Raw genomic sequence first — 17,194 nt, 5'->3', positions numbered from 1 at the left:
ATCGCTGTGATGGCCTTATAGTGTTCAATGCACAATCACATACCACCACCATAAGTATATGGGCTGGGCAGTACAATTCAGATGAGAACATGGAACTATATCTCTCCAACCGGACGTGGGTGGTGCTGTGGACACCTCCTCCTCCCAGTCTGCTCCCTCTTCTCCTTCTGATCACTCATTGTCATCCCACCACCAATCCCCTGGCTCTGAGCTTTCCTCCCCTGGAAGTTCCCTTGGGGCTTCCCCAGCTGGTGCCTGCCACCACTCCTCTGCATCCAGCTAGTCCATAATATCATCTGAGTTCAGGGACACATTCCAGCCAGTCAAAAGAACTCAAGGAAGATGCAAAGCAGGACAGGTGAATGGTGTGGCCTGTGGAGAGTCATGAGGATCAGAGAGTGGTCTCCAGGGATATTTGGTCTCCAGGCCTGAGGTTCCCCATCCCTGGCCTAGAACCTTAGCAGGAAGTCCAACCGCACTGCTACCATCTGAAGACAAGTATGTGAAGGTTCTTCTGCTCCCAGGCTTGGAAGTGTGGGCTTCACACTGATACAGAGAAAAGGGCATTAATCCAGACTGAAGCTTCACTTGCATTAAAGTTCCATCGATTCACTGTTGATATAAAATGAAACATGCAGGAAATTGATTTCTTAAAAAAAATATAAAAGACAATGCAAGTGATCATCAATTACAAAAGAGAGAGAGAAAAGAATGAAGTGAAAAGTTCCTCAGGCAGGCAGGCAAAGACAGTATTACATTTACAAACTGTATATTAGCCAGCAGGCAAGTTTCTCCTTTATTGTTGTGAACCTCTTTCATTATTAATAGATTGGGAGAGAGGGATAGAAAGTATGTCTCTTAATTCATCTGTAAATCGTAACCTACAGATCATGCAGCCAAGTCTTTCCAATCCACCTTGACTGTCTCCTTGATGACTAGAATATTTTTAGGCTATTAGACTCTCAACAAGTTCTGCAAACTGCAGGCTTATGCCCTCAAGTACTTGACCAAATATATATTCCACATCTCCATCAGCTTGGAAAAGTTCCCCCCAAAAATCTAATCATAGTTAAATACATACGTTGTTTAATATTTTAAAAAAATTGAATCACATCATTAAGCTGCATTACAACCATCACTACAATATGAAATCCCGGTCTGCAGGCCAGAAACCTTTCTTGACAAATGTGTTTTTCTGCCTTTCCTAAAAACAGCAGGAAAGGCTCTATTTTTTGCTGGTGATGATATCCAAATTAGGGCCTTTGCCAAAGAGTGCTGTAGCAGAGGGTGGGGGTCCAAGACATCTTTGTGCCTGTAACAGAGGCCTCTCCTCGTTAAAACATATTTTGATGCAATTCAGACATACATGCCAGCCTTCATCTTTTCCTTCACCTTTGTTGTGCCATCCAAAACAAATGACTTCAACATGGTATGGCTAACCCTGATGTCTATAAAGATGAAGGGCCACAGCCTTGTGATACAGCACACACTTTGCATGTCCAGGAACCTTTGAGAGCTGTTGCCTATTAGTGTCAACAATACTGAGCTAAATGGACCAATAGTTTGACATGGTATAAAGTAGTTTCCTGTGTTCCTAAGTAGCTCTTTCAATCCCAGCTGAAATATGGAGCTATATGACCACACCCTATAGTGGGAGTCACCAATGCAGTGCTTGCAGGCACCAGTGTGCCCCCCCCCACCAGTACCTCGTATAGCACCCATGAAAGTAAATAGGCTAAATATCCAGAATGCATGAGAGACTGTTTCTTCCTTCCTGCTCATTTCATGTGAACACTTGCTCAGCTTCTCATATGCACCCCAGAGCATCCATTTTGTGTTACACCACACCTCCACGGAAGCCATTTTGTGACTGTTGCCCAAGGCACCTTTTCAAAAATCCAGATGTGCCCACTGGCCTCAAATTTTTGGAAACCCCTGTCCAACTCTACAAGATATATTAATCCAGTAAACTTGTGACCCACCAAGCCAAATGTGCAGCTCACCACCTATGTATGGAGAGCACCAGGAGAGTAATTAACTTCCTGTTCTTCTGCCTTCCTGGATCTGCAAGAAAAAGAAAGGAAAAAATATGTACAGACTATACAATGTGTGGCTGATGTTTAGCAATCACACACACACACACCCCAGGCATTTCAAAGCAGTCATGACCTCCAAATATAGTCTAATGTGTATGAGTACACAGATACTAATTTGTTATTATGTTTCATCTGCAAACCAATAATGCAGTTTGTCTAGTCATACTCTGTCAGCTGATATTATTACAGGGAACCCCAGGGAGAATTTAATTTTGCATACCTCAAATGTGTGTGAGTGATCACACACACCACCAATTAAAGTTTCTCAGTGAGTACAGTGACCATCAAGAAAAGAACTTGCTCCAGGAATTGTGGCCTTTTATATGGATCTGCCATATATTACAATGTGATGGAAACAGACTTGTGCTCCTGTCTTGTTCCTATTCCTCTGTGTGTGTTTGTGCAAATGGTACAACTAGACTACACCAAAAGGAACCCCAAAAAGTGGGGTTACATGTACAGAACCTACACATGTACAGTTCTTATTACCAGATCTCAAACCATTGAGGAAGCATGTCTTGGAAGTTTTCACAGGGGTCAAAGAATATCACATGGCCTACTCTGGCTTAATGATGCAAGGAGGTCTCTTGAACTATAGCAGATGGTCCCTTTGCAGTTCTCTACAGGGCTTGGTAATGGCACCCATGCTGAAACCTCACTGGACATCTGTTAAATCGATGACTTGATTCCCCACTCTGGGCTGAAATTCTGACACTCTTGTTGGCATCACTGCAGCCTACACCCATTTAGTTAGTCACTGTGGTCTAAACCAGTGTTTCCCAACCTTGTGCCTCCAGCTGTTTTTGGACTACAATTCCCATCATCCCTGACTAGCAAGACCAGTGGCAAGGGATGATGGGAATTGTAGTCCAAAAACAGCTGGAGGCACAAGGTTGGGAAACACTGGTCTAAACCACCGAGCATCTTGGGCTTGCCGATCAGAAGGTCGGCAGTTCGAATTCACGCAACTGGGTGAGCTCCCATTGCTCTGTCCCAGCTTCTGCCAGTCTAGCAGTTTGAAAGCATACCAGTGCAAGTAGATAAATAGGTACTGCTGCAGCAGGGAGGTAAACAGCATCTCTATGCGCTCTGACACTCATCACGGTGTCGTGTCATGCCAGAAGTGGTTTAGTCATGCTGGCTGCATGCCCTGGAAAGTTTTCTGTGGACAAACACCAGCTCCCTCAGCCTGAAGTGAGATGAGCGCTGCACCCCATAGTCACCTTTGATTGGATTTAACTGTCCAAGGGTCCTTTACCTTTACCTTTTTTACCTGCACCCATTTAAATAGCATACAAGAAGCTCAAGGGCAGCTTAAGTCTCATGCAGAAAAAGTCCTATGTAGGGTCTTCTTGATAGCAACACCACAGCTCTGGAATGTGTTGTTCCCTGAGATTAGATAATCACAGACACTAGGTGGGTTCCAACAGTGGGTGATAACCATTATTTTTATCCAGGCCTTCGCCTAACAACACTGGTTTTTTTAATTTGAATTGGATATGTTGTTTGTATTTTGTCATTTTATTATTTTAACTGAGTGTGTAACCCATTCTGAGATCATATGGGATATAAATTTTTCTAGTACTTTTCCCCCTCAAAGAATTCTGGGCACTGTAGTTTGTTAAGGCTTGCTGGGAGTGCTAAATCTGTGAAGGATAAACTACAGTGCACAGAAATCTTTGGAGGGAGGGATGTGGTTCAAAGGTATAGTGTGTACATGGGACAAAAGAATGCCAAGCTTTTGCAGTCCTGGGAACAACAGGTACCAGCCCATAAATCATATCAATGAATATATTCCTATTAAAAAAAGAGAGAGAGGAAGAAAGAGATCATTCTTTGAAAATTAAAGAGAGGCACTTTTCACCTTAACACAAAGCTGTGATGCAACAGAATATAAAATCTTAGGAGAGAAGGATTTATTAGGTGAGACTTAAAGCCACAATGATATATAGGGATTCCATTAGAATGTATTACTCTATAAAGGCCTGTGTTTGTATAACAGAAACCATTATCTATAGACACTCACTTGATTCAAGCTGAGGTAATTTCAGCTATAAGTTAAGGAAGAGTAAGCGAATTTACATAAACTGTAAATGCATCCTTTTATCTTTTTTCTTTGGCTCCATGGCTTTGCTGTTGTGGCTCTATTGTCTCCGTTTCCCAGTTCTAATCTGGGACGTGGACTTTGTCCATGTGGTGTTTGTCCACACGGAGGCTGTTATTTTCCTGTCAACCAGACTGCCATCACCCAAGCCCTAATGCAGAGGTCGCTGCTCTGGAGTGCTTCAGATGTTGGACTTCAACTCCCATCTGCCCCATTCAGCATAGCCGAAAGTGAGCGATTATGAGAGTTGTAGTCCATAATATTTGGAGAGCACCACATTGCCTACCCCTGCTCTAGTGTGTTGTTTTCTTATTCATTCAATATATCAATCAATCAATCAATCAATCTTTCATTAATTCATTTAAAATTTGGTGGATCTAAGGCTGATTACCTAAAACTTCCAATGACCCCCCACATGAGTCGCTGTCAGTAGAAGCCAGTCTGTGGAACTCAGTGAAAGACACTGAAAATTGAGCTGGCTCCTTTCCATACCCTCCAAAAATTTCTCTGATGAAAATAAGAATGTCCTGAGGAAAAACAGGACATTCCAGAATCAAATCAGAAACTGGAATGACTTTTGTAAATCCAGGACTGTTCTTGGAAGATAAGGACACTTGGAGGGTCTGCCTTTCTAAATAGCTCTGCACTCAGTTCTGATTCTGGGTTGTACTAGATCAGAGTAAGGAACCTCTGGCCTGTAGACCTCATTGCCAGGCCTCCCCAATTGGACCACTATGCCATTTTCTCCAAGCCATGCCTACCTGCCAATACGTGGGCAGATAAAAAGGCAGCTGGGCCGGGCCAAGAGGAGCTTTTGGAGTGCTGCCAATCTTCAAGAGCCCCGTGTACGATGCTTCTGAAGTTCTGGTGATCAGCTGGTTGGCAGGACTTTAAAGTGTCATGCCAGCTTACATGTAATGTTAAGGATGAGCAGCCCCACCCATCTGTCAAATTTGGCCTGTGGGAGGTAGGGGAAATAAGATGCCAGAACTGACTTTTATATAGGCTGGTTAGTTGATGAAGCTGAATAACTATTGATCAGCCATCCCCCCCCCCCCCAAAAAAGTGATTTACGTAAGTGCAGAGCTTCTCCTCACTCCCTTGCCCAAGTAGGTATTGCCCCACAGATACAAAAGATGCCATAAACATGGATGAGCTGCTAACCATCATCTGCTGTAACCCTAGTAAAGAATACCGTATTTTTTGCTCTATAAGACTCACTTTTTCCCTACTAAAAAGTAAGGGGAAATGTGTGTGCGTCTTATAGAGCGAATGCAGGCTGCGCAGCTATCCCAGAAGCCAGAACAGCAAGAGGGACTGCTGCTTTCACTGCGCAGCGATCCCTCTTGCTGTTCTGGCTTCTGAGATTCAGAATATTTTTTTTCTTGTTTTCCTCCTCCAAAAACTAGGTGCGCCTTGTGGTCTGGTGTGTCTTATAGAATGAAAAATACTTCTTCTTGTTGTTGTATTTATATGCTGCCCATCTGAATGCAATGCCTCCATCCACTCTGGGTGGCTCCCAACAAAATATTGAAAACACATCTCAATAGTGTACATGTCAGTGGGGCAACCCTGGTGCAACCCTGGTTTTTATATTTACGAGCTTCCTATTACACACATAAAATTGGAAGTGGATGGTCCGTGCCTATAAGAATTAACAAAATTCCCTTTATGCCTGGGGTCTGTTTTCCTGTAGAAAAAAAAACCTACATAAAGTGTCTAGTAATAAATTCCCAGAGATCTCAGTGACAAGATATTTTGGCAGGGAGGCGCCTAATGGAAATCCACAGAATGCAAAGCCCCTTGAATGCAATGCTAACTATAGCTGGGGTAGTAAATTATGAACATGGATGCGTTGGCCATTGCTGTAATATCGTAAACCCAGACAATGAAGGAAGTGAAACATCAATTAATAGGTAGGCACATAATTCAATGCAAGGGTGTGGAATTTATGCAAGGATCCCTCCTGAACTGCAGCTGATACTTTCAGGGCCCTGGTGATCAACTCTAACTTCTGTGTTTGAAAAACTAAACTTCTGACATCTATGACCCGTTGAGGTTCTATTGAAATTTGTGCCGAACAGCACAAAGCAAATCCATGGAGTGCAACCACACTAGGGCAACTGGGTAACTTTCCCATGTAATCTTCAAAAGCCTTCCACCCCAGACAGAAAGTAGAACTAGCAGTTATACTCACCAATATGATAAAGAGGGGTGGGGAAGTGGCTTTCTTCCTGGTTGGGGATAAAGGTTGCTAGTAGAGTATAGAACTGGGACCGGCGACAAAATGTTGCTTTGTATCTTTGCCCTCCTGTTCAGGACTGCTTTCAGCTATGTCCTCCTCCAGAAGCCGTAAACTGTAAGGTTCTCAAGCAGACTAATTATTGATAAAAGTGCTGTGGGCACCAGTACAAAATGGCTGCCAATGGCAGTAAAAGAAAGAGAAAGAAAGAAAGAAAGAAAGAAAGAAAGAAAGAAAGAAAGAAAGAAAGAAAGAAAGATTCCGCACAGGTGAGTAACATCACAAAAAGCACTGTGTGCATTTCTGTGTGTGTATATATATCACAGAGAGACATATCACAAAGTCTCTGGTAAACTCAGGTAAAACTTTGCAAAATCATTTTCCTCCCTGTTTACCTCCTACACACTGTTTAGCTTTTAAGGGCTTGTTTGTTTTCTCAGATTCAACAATACACACATATAATCTTAGTAAAATGCACCCCCTTCTAATTTGCTCCCCAACCCACCCCCAGAGTATTAGCAGTGGCTCTACATCTTTTCCAAGTAAGGCTTCTGCTGTTTTAAATTCTTCCCCGCTATGATCTCTCTTTGTTTCCTTTGAAATTTATCTTCGGTTAAGTTCCACTTTATTATATGGCTGCTGTTTCTGGTTATATATTGTCGAGGTTTTCCTTTCTGGTACTCTATGAGTTGGCTGACTGTTTTTCATTAATTCTTTGGGACTCTGGAAAAAAAAGCAATTCCTTTATTTGAGAATCCTGACATTTATTAGCATAATAAAACTCTCAAGATGAAATTGCAGTTTTCCAGCCGGTAATTTCATTTGCCATAGAACTTACAAGGAATTTATTTTAAAGCCAGGTAAAACCTAAAATATGAGGCATGCATGAAATGCAGACTGGGGGGAAATGAAAATGGATTACCAAATGAAAAATCACACTGCTGTCCCATATATGTTCATTAGGAAATGGCAAGGAAGATGGGATGGAGACCAAACTTTCTGCAAGCTGTTCTCTGTTTGGAGGTTACTCTTGACCTCTGCTCTGATCTTCTGTTGGTAGAGATGCCTTTCACTGCCTTCAGTTTAGTGATCATCAATGCCCTCTCCTGAAGGAGAACAATCCGGTCACTGTCATGCATCCTTTGGTTTCTTCCTGCTGGAAGTGTTCTACATGAAGCCATCTCTGAAGAGCATCCAGAATGCAGAAGATGCCTAATTATTAACCAGGATTGCCTGCAGGAAGCCTGGAGCATCAAGTCTGAAGGAGATCCTCTGCCATCCAGTTGGTTTCTTAGCCCAATGCCAATTGCTCTGGTGTTGACCGTCAAATTTCTAAATCAGGTGGGCAACCTTTGATTCTCCCGGACCACAACTCCCATTATCTCTTATCATTGGCCATGCTGGTTGGAGCTGAGAGGAATTCATATGCAACAACTTGATTCCCATTCATGTTCTTGCCTTTCCCCCTTCAATACTTCCCTTCCCATGTACTCACGCCATCTTATGAGGGAGTGCTCTGAACATCTCCGCCTTCAGAAAGGAGACTCGTGCTCAAGGAGGTTTCTTCAGCTGTGGCTTAAGGTAGTCAAAGTCTTTTTATTTTGGGGGGGGATCTTGGGAGTAGCAGAAGTTTGATTTGTCCGCTTTTCATTATGCTTTTACCGTTTTTGTCAACATCTTACTGTTATTTCTTCTTTTTGAATGCTTTGATATAAGAGGTGCTTGCTTGTTGTTCCTAATGTTATTTTTATCTTTAATGTTTAATGCAGGTCACCTAGATGGCCTTTATTTAAACCCTAAAGTAGGATATAAATAATATCTCCCAATTCAAACAGAAAATGGCCAAGGATGATGGGAATTATGGTCCAACATATGGAAGACCACGGGTTCCTTGGCCCTGATGTAGGCTAAATAAAAAGTATTTGTGTTGACATTTAAGATCTAATCAGTTGTAGTGAACCAGTAGCTCTCTTGATGCTAGACATGGCCACTGGTCAGGGATGGTGGAATTTGCAATCCAGCAGCATCTGAAGGGTCACATATTTCCTATTCCTGCCCTAAATGGCCTAAAACTGGAAAAATATAGAGACTGCTTTTTCCACCATGAGTTTACAGATTTTGAGATTCTCAAATGGGTTTTTGCTGACGGTGCATTTCTTGTCCAGATTTAGGCTGTGTGGCAGAAGAAGGGTCTTCTTTGTAGTGACCCCTCCCTTGTCAAACGCCTTCCCTTGGAAGTCCAAAATGTTAGTTCCTGCTGATGACTTTTTAGAAAACAAGCTAAAGCCCTTTTTTCTGCTATCTTTTAGGCTGCAGTGTCAGTCCTTTCTCTGTGTTTGTGCTGCCAGTGTTTTAGTTTTATTATTTTCTCAGTTTTTAATAGTCAGATTGTTCTAACAATTTTTATAGGGTAAATCTGAGGCGGGGAGAAGATGGAAATAAATCAGATCCTTACATATTCCAATGAAAAACTCACCAAAGTATCACACAGTCATAATGTTATTTGTCATCATAACTGAGGCTTGGTACGAAGTATAAAAATGCATGAGTATAGTTGCCTATATAGGCTTGTAATTGAAAACAGAGGGACAGAAGGAAGAGATTTTCCTAGCTAAATAAAAACAAAAGCAAAAATATCCATAAGATGCCGATGTTTCACAAGTGTTTATTGCTCCTTATAAAAAGTTGGTAAGGAGTGCAACTTAGAAGTCGGTATGTTTTATCCTCCAATATTTGCCAGGTGGCAATATGTACACTTTTACACTTGACAATTCAATCTTGCATACAGTTCAAGGCCTGTTGAAAGGGAAATCCCTCTTTATAATGGGATGGTAGGCAAGCAGTGTGAGGAAGCCATTCTAGGAAGGGGAGGAGGTTCTAATGGCTGTAACACCCCTGCTAAAGGACTGTGAAATGTATAAATGTCGCTCTCCCTTTCCACTCTGTATAGGCTCAAGGCACATGTAACAGCTGCTGCCACGTTGGTTTCAGCCAGGAGCTGTCCCAATGATTGGGGGTACTTAACCCCGCCCCCATAGCTTACCTGTGACTCCACCCCCAATACTTTTCTCTTCAACCAAGCTGTGATGCCAGAATTCAGCTTGGCTAGAAGAAAGGTTATGGAAAGAAAAGTGGTGGGTGCAAGGATGGTTTTGCTCTCCTTACTGAGGTAAAAATAAAAATCAGACCCCCACTTTATGCATACCTGGGGAAGACGAGGTTTAAGCAAATGGGGCTGCTAACATCATGCATAGTTTGAAGACTAGAAAAGACCTATCTCTACATAGCCATACCATTAATCTGCATCTTTTTCAGTCACATACATTTAGCTCCTGAATGCTACCATTTTGAGAATTTCACAACTCACTATATGCTAAATAAGTTCCATTACCAACCATCTCTTTTGCTACAGCTATCAGGGAAATTTTATGTGTGTGTGGGGGGGTTTTTTTGATCATCACTGGTGGTTTAACCCTATTCTGAAGGACAATTGTAGAGGAATTGTTTTCTCATGCTTCCAGTTTTAAATGGCTAATAAGATAAATAATGGCTGCGAATTAAAAATTGGATTGCCTACATAAGACTTTTTCTTGGTTAACATTTGCCATTCATTAGCTGGTGATAAGCTGCTATCTTATATCTCAAGGTGGAGTCATTTCACTAATTATTTCTGTTCTCCAGAAATATTTACTATAGTCTCCACAGTCATTCAAATAAAGGGCTATAATCAGGTGGGTTCTTTGTTTGTCTGCAAGGCTCCAGCAGCAACTCTCCGCCAGAGGATGTGATTATTTCTTCCTAGAAAGAGAAAATAAATTGCATCATCAGTGTGAAAAATAATCATGTTGAAATGACTATATGGCTTACTATATACTGCACTTATGAAGCCCCATAAGCACATCTAGGTTCATGCTGTAAGGCGTTTTAATTCTTTTGATGGTTCATATTAAACCAGTTGACAGGAGACATATTAGCATGGTGTTTAATATCTGGGGTGGGGGAAAGAGGGAGATCTTCATGATTAATCATCCTGTTCTGCCTTCTAACAGCTCAGCAAGGGATTTTTTTCTAAAGAGGAAAGAGGGAACGCACAGACTCACAGCCACATGATCAACAGACTGATATAATGTATCTATAACTGCAGCGAACTATTTCTGACATAGCAACTGGGTGTTCAAATGCATTCCGATATTAAAATAGATGATAAAAAAAGCTCTCTCTACACACGCAGAGCTAGCATGTTGGGGAGAAAGCTTAACTGGCAAGTTTTATGTTGTTGTCATTTTTGAGATGAGGGACCATTCGAGCATTTTATCCCTCACCTGCAGTTTGAGGTGCTGCAATTAAGCAAGGGCTGTGTTATTAACGGCCTGCTAATCATGTAGCACAGCTCCTAAGGTTCACGTGAAAACCTCATTACCTCCATGCTAAACAAATAAACATGGGATGCAGGTGGGACCACGGCTAGGATGATTAATCATTCCAGCTCAGCTCATCTCAATGAGAAGAGACTCGCTGGTGCTCATGTACATACTTACCATTGTTTGTTTTCAGTCTGGAAATAGCAGCTATTATCTTTCTCCATCTAGGATGTGGCACTGTCTAATCATGCAGAAGTCGAAGGATGCATTATTCACCCATTCTTATTCATCTTTGCCTTGGTTATGAGTTTCTTCCTCCCCACCCTCTGCCAGCCCCACCTCCTTTTAAATGCATGTTCTCTTGCCTGCTGCCTGTTTGCAATTGAATCACTTGTATCTAGATCATCTGATGCTTATACATAAACAGCAATCATCCAAAACATTTCTAAAATGAATTTATTTTTGACAGCCCTAGCTTACAGGCCATTACTCATTGAAGATTCACTTTTTGCCATGTCTGGTACATTAAGATGCTTCAAGAGAACTGAAAAGGTTTTGTCTCTGTGTGTCTGTGTGTGTGTGCACGGGAGGGGGGTATAGTTTATTTGTTCAAATACATATTGTGCATGCACACACAACAAAAGCCAGAGATCAGAAAAACCCAGTGCCGGATTTATGTATAAGCTAAACAAGCTATAGCTTAGGGCCCCACACTCTTGGAGGCCCCCAAAAAATTTAAAGGGGAAAAAAGTGGGTGTACTTTGATAAAATACATATTTTGTTATGTGCAAATGGCTTTAGATACCCATTAGGTCCACAAATTACCATATAGGATATATTCAACGCACACACAAAATTGACAATTTGTTGTTGACAATGGACAGCTGGACATAAAAAGGGCCCCGTTACCTTCAGTAGCTTAGGGCCTCATCAAACCTAAATCTGGCCCTGGAAAAACCAAAGACAAAAGGGTGCAGCCTATTGAAATCAGTAGCAAAACTGACTTTCATGGAGAAAGAGGCAATCCTATGTCAGGATGCCAAGGGTCTTGTAAAAAAGTTCCTTCTTCTCTAGCGTAGTTTCTGGATAACTGGAGTAAAGTTACACGAATACACTGCATTGTATGGCCTGGAAGAGCCACTCTTGACCCTGGCACAATGATCACAGCTGCCTGGTGTAATATGGATCCCTTGCTTGGCTCCATGGTGACGATATGTCTCTGTGACAGGCCTAGCTAGTCCACAGGCCACCTCTGGCTAGACAAGCCACAGAAAGTGGCTTGCTAGTCCTCACAGATTAATCTCCTGATCTTAATGCTGTGGCACTCCACAATGACATCAGGAAATAAAACAAAACAAATTCCTTCCAGTAGCACCTTAAAGACCAACTAAGTCAGTTCTTGGTATGAGCTTTCGTGTGCATGCACACTTCTTCAGATACATCAGGAAATAAAGTGCTCTTCCAGCGACTGAGGGAGACTAAAGGGCAGAATTCCTTCCCCTACCCCAGTGTTGTCATGGTGGTGGGTTGCCGGAAACACAATCTTTTGCTCTTTACATATCTAAAACTGACATAAGGGACTGAGGGCATGCATTTGTACCACTGACAAACTGGTTTAAGAGCCATTTCCTCTCCCCATGGAACTCGGGATTGTAGATCTGAGGCAGGCAAAGGACTAGAGTCTCTTAGTTCTGGAAATGGCTGCATACACACGATACATTTCAAGAACATCTTTCCTCCAAAGAATCCCAGGAAATGTAGTATACCTCTCATAGTGCTACAGTTCCCAGCACTCCTAACAAACCATAGTTCCCTGGATTCTAGGTGGTGGGCAAATGTGCTTTAAGTGTTTGTATGCAGCCAATGATGACCCTAACCATAACCCTGCTTCTGCAAAGTGCTTTTAGCACACATCTGAAGGATATCCACATACAAAACCAATGTACAGTGGTACCTCGGGTTAAGAACTTAATTCGTTCTGGAGGTCTGTTCTTAATCTGAAACTGTTCTTAACCTGAGGTACCACTTTAGCTAATGGGGCCTCCTGCTGCCGCCACGCCACCAGAGCACAATTCCTGTTCTCATCCTGAAGCAAAGTTCTTAACCCGAGGTACTATTTCTGAGTTAGCGGAGTCTGTAACCTGAAGTGTCTGTAACCCGAGGTACCACTGTATCTACAAACCTACACATCATTGGTTCAGGAGGGCTACCTGTAGCATTTACTGCATTGTGTTTAAATGTACATGAACTTGACTTTTGGGTCTTTATAAACTCTCTCTCTCTCTCTCTCTATATATATATATACAGATGAGATTTAATAATAGCAGGTAGACTGGCTGGTGCCTGTATACCATTGCATTTTTCTGCCATTACCACAGCTGGCTCTGACTTTTTTTCCTGTATTTATCGTTAAGAGTGCACTCAGATGAAAAAAGCACCGGAGTTAGTGGCTGGGGAGATAAGGAAGGGGCAACATCCCAAGACGGCGCTGTTAAATCTCTTTCCCATTTGACCACAGACAATTAAGCGAGACTTGCCTGCTCACTTCAGGGGCCAAGCAAGTCCTCTAACAAGCTTGTCATAGCTGCAGCCATTGATTTTTCTCATCGGGGGACATCCCAATCTATTTTATTTTGAATGTCAGAGGCTAATGGACGTTTTGCTTTTGACAGGTGTCCCTGTGCTTCCTCCCTGGATGGATGGGCTTTTCTTGTGCTCTTATTGCCTATGATGAGCAAGCTGGGAGGAAGAGAAATACAAAAGTTTTCGTGCAAGCTTGACTCTAGGGAAAGAAGGGGGATACTGAAGTTGCCGCAGTCCCTGTATCTGCAGTTTGTAGGACTTTTTGTAGGACTATGCCCAGGGTTGTGTGCATGCTGTGATTCTGCAAGGAGCAGTGGGAGAGAAAGGCAATTCAGTTCCCTTTTTAAGGTTAGCCCACCTAATATGCACTTTTCGAAGCAATACTCAAACTGAACGACTGTTCTCTTTTGAAATTCACACTTCTCTGAATTTTGCAATTCAGTTCGCCAGCCAAGATGGAGGGGGGAAAAAAAGTATACTACGGTAAATTGTGCATAGAAATGCATATATTAATGAAAATGGCATCCCAAAATGCATTAATTTAAGGTAACTGCTTTGCAAAAATATGAATTAGGCAAGATTGCATACAAAAATGTGTACATTTGGAGAAATTCACACTGGTCAATTTTCATGAGAACTTAAAAAAAAATGCAAACCAGCAGAAATGTGGAGAACTTAAAATTCAGATTGGAAAAATGAGAAACTAAGATAAACCAAAATGGGTAGATTTGTGCATCCCTATCTGGAAGCTTGCAGAAAGTGAGACTGAGTCCAGAATTCAGCTTCCCGACTATCTCAGCTGTCTTTTCTTTTCTTTTCTTTTATTTTATTTTATTTTATTTTATTTTATTTTATGGTATTTTTAGTGCAAGATTCTAGACCCATGACCCTTCAGATGTAGTTGGACCAACTCCCATCATCCCCGAGCAATGCCCAGGCTGAATGGAGCTGACAATAGCAGAAGGATCCCAGCCTTCCCATCTTTGTTCTAGCTTTTGTGGCTGCAAACATAAGCTTGAAAATATGTGGACAACACCAGCTGAAATTTTAGGGCCAAGCTGACAGTGATGTCATTACATATGCATTGCAAGTTTTTTTTTAAAAAAAAAACAAAAGCAAACAAATAACAAAACCAATTTCTTGTGCAGGTGACCCACCCCTTCCACCACAAAAAACAGGTATAGGGGAAAGAGAGCTTTAACCATTTACATCTGCCGTAGTACAAACTGGAATCACAAACCAGAAGCCTGCTACAGTGGTGCCCCGCAAGACGAACGCCTCGCAAGACGGAAAACCCGCTAGACGAAAGGGTTTTCCGTTTTGGAGGCGCTTCGCAAAATGAATTTCCCTATGGGCTTGCTTCGCAAGACAAAAATGTCTTGCGAGTTCCTGCGGGCTTTTTTCCCTTTTTTCCCCCTTTTGCTAAGCCCTAAGCCGCTTATCAGCTGATCTGCTGATAAGCCGCTTATCAGCTGATCCGCTAAAAGCCGCTAAACCGCTAATAGCGCTAATCCACTAAGCTGTCATTGGGCTTGCTTCACAAGACGAAAAAACCGCTATACGAAGAGCCTCACGGAACAGATTAATTTCGTCTTGCGAGGCACCACTGTATTTGCAATGGAAGGAAAGTTTCCAATGGCGCCTGTGTCAGCTTTCCTCCCATTTCAAATAGACTGGTTCTAAATGGGGGGACATGCCCCCAACTCTTGATTGGTTGGTTAGTCTTTTTTAAAAAAAACAAACGCCTATCTACGTGGGTTCTCAGAAATCAAAGGAGGGTGTCTAACTGAGACTCCCAACCTTTGGGTGCAGGGTAAGGGCACTCATAATCCTTGCCCCTGCTTGCTGATGAAGAGGGAAAGAATGCCATATAATAAATTATGGGGAAATAAAGAAATCACACAAAATCAATAAACTTGCATCATCTATTTTGATGAACTGAGCTTTCCCTGATATGGGACTCAGATTGCCTTGGCACAGAACTTTAATAAGGATGAGCTCTTCCCCTCCCCATTTTTGCACAAAATACACAGGTCCCTTGCTATATCATGTATACTACCAGTTCCCCATCTTCTTTCTCCCAGAAGCATTACATCAGAATGAAAAATAGCTCTATCTACACTGCCTGACGATGTGCTTTGCATTCACAAGGCCTCTGACTCAGGCCCCGACAGCTCCAGTTAAAAAGGCACGCAGGTAGCAGGGCTGTGCAAAACCTTGATGAGAGGAATTGGGGAGCAGCTGAGAATGAGCCAATAGTCTGATTTAGTATGTATATGGAGACTGTGAGAGAATTAAGCTTGTTTCCCTATTTCACATGCTCCCAAGTGATAGGAGCTGCATGGGTTGGGCTGCACTGCATTTGTCAACAGTTTAGTGCACATTTACCTGAAATATACACATTTTTACAATTTCCCCTAATAGAATGGTTGCTTTTGCATTTTATTTTCCCTTTGATAGGCATTTATATGCATTTCTCCCTAATATGTAAAACCTGCAGTCGTGTGTGTGTGTGTGTGTTTTCGGGGGGGGGGGGAGGTTCAGCACTTGGACCAGCTCTGGACAGTTGAATCCAACTGCTATACTGATTTCCAACAATGCCATTGCCACAGCACCATTGAGGCATTATGGGAAATGAAAATGGTAGCTAGACTCAGCCATCTGGTGCTTCGGATAATCACCACAGTCACCCTGCCTAGGGCTGGCCTTCACTCCCCAAACCTGGAGCCAGCCCTGTCTGTAAAGACTAATTTTGTATAAGACCCAGGCTCACACTGCTTCTTCCTTTTGAAATATTCATCAATCAAGTTCAGTTTTTCATATTCTGTGCACATAGCAAGCAATACCTTGTGGAAATCGATAAGGTCTGTGAGTGTGGCATGTCGGTTGGGATCCACCCCTAAGAAGCTGTAGAAGTCTCCGGAAGCATCCACCAGGAAATGTTTGAATCCACTCTGATGGCGATAGGACAGGGCATATCCCCAGATTTTCTCACTGACCCGCACTAGGAATGCTCCCTCAGACTTGTTCATCAGCAGCTCTTCTGCCTCCTGGCGACTAATAATTCCTGCCCAAAACAGAGCAAAAAAAACTGTATCAAGCAACTAGTATTCCCTAGAGCAACCTCGGCCTTCCAGATGTTTTTGGCCTACAACTCTCATGATCCCTAGCAAGCAGAACCAGTGATCAGGGATGGTGGGAATTGTAGTCTCAAAACATCTGGAGGGCCGAGTTTGGGGAAGCCTGCCCTAGAGGTCTGGAAACATATGCATAGTCCATTAAATAAAGGTACTCAGACGTCAGGTGAAGCAGGCTGTTTCACATAAAATCTTATCATGCATCAAATGGCTTAGTTTTTAAGAGAGGGATGGGGAACCTGTGGCCTCCAGATGTTGTTGAACTACAGCTTTCACCATCCCTTCCCACAGACCATGCTGTGGTGGGGCTATTGTTGGCATTCAACAACATCTGGAGGTGTAATATAAATTGTGGAAGAGCATTGTGAGATTGAGGAATTTTTAAATGTTCAAATGATGAATCTACAGTATCAGGTAAACATTTTGGAGCCTCTGGGAAAGTACATATGTAAATTACAGCACTGTAGTATGAAGCACTTCAAATTGGGCTTTTTTTTTCTTCAGGAAGGAAAGACAACAGCCAGTCTTCATCATGGCATGTAAATAGACAATTACATTGCCCGGCTGTGAGTTGTGAAGGCCTCTCCCTGCAAGGCCCTTTCCACCTGGCCTAGGGGGCAGGGCCCAGACTCATCAGTCCTACTCAAGAGACTCCTCATGGGGCTGGAGGA

General features: G+C 42.5%; 1 protein-coding gene across 5 annotated transcripts in view; it reads right to left on the bottom strand.

Annotated features, from left to right (window-relative positions):
- Positions 1-9,091: 9,091 nt before the first annotated feature.
- The window catches only part of SH2D4B (SH2 domain containing 4B), an 80,795-nt gene continuing 72,692 nt past the window's right edge, over positions 9,092-17,194 (bottom strand). For all 5 annotated transcript variants that reach the window (XM_081861253.1, XM_081861256.1, XM_081861252.1 and 2 more), the window contains 2 exons: positions 16,233-16,453; positions 9,092-10,240 (listed from right to left, as the gene is read on the bottom strand). In XM_081861253.1, the coding sequence (XP_081717379.1) occupies positions 10,148-10,240; positions 16,233-16,453 (314 nt within the window). In that variant the 3' untranslated portion in view covers positions 9,092-10,147. The remainder of the gene's footprint in view (positions 10,241-16,232; positions 16,454-17,194) is intronic.

Source organism: Podarcis erhardii, assembly GCF_964252035.2.
Source record: "Podarcis erhardii genome assembly, chromosome: 5".
In the NCBI taxonomy this organism is placed as follows: Eukaryota; Metazoa; Chordata; class Lepidosauria; order Squamata; family Lacertidae; genus Podarcis; species Podarcis erhardii.
This window is presented reverse-complemented; position numbering and strand designations above follow the sequence as displayed.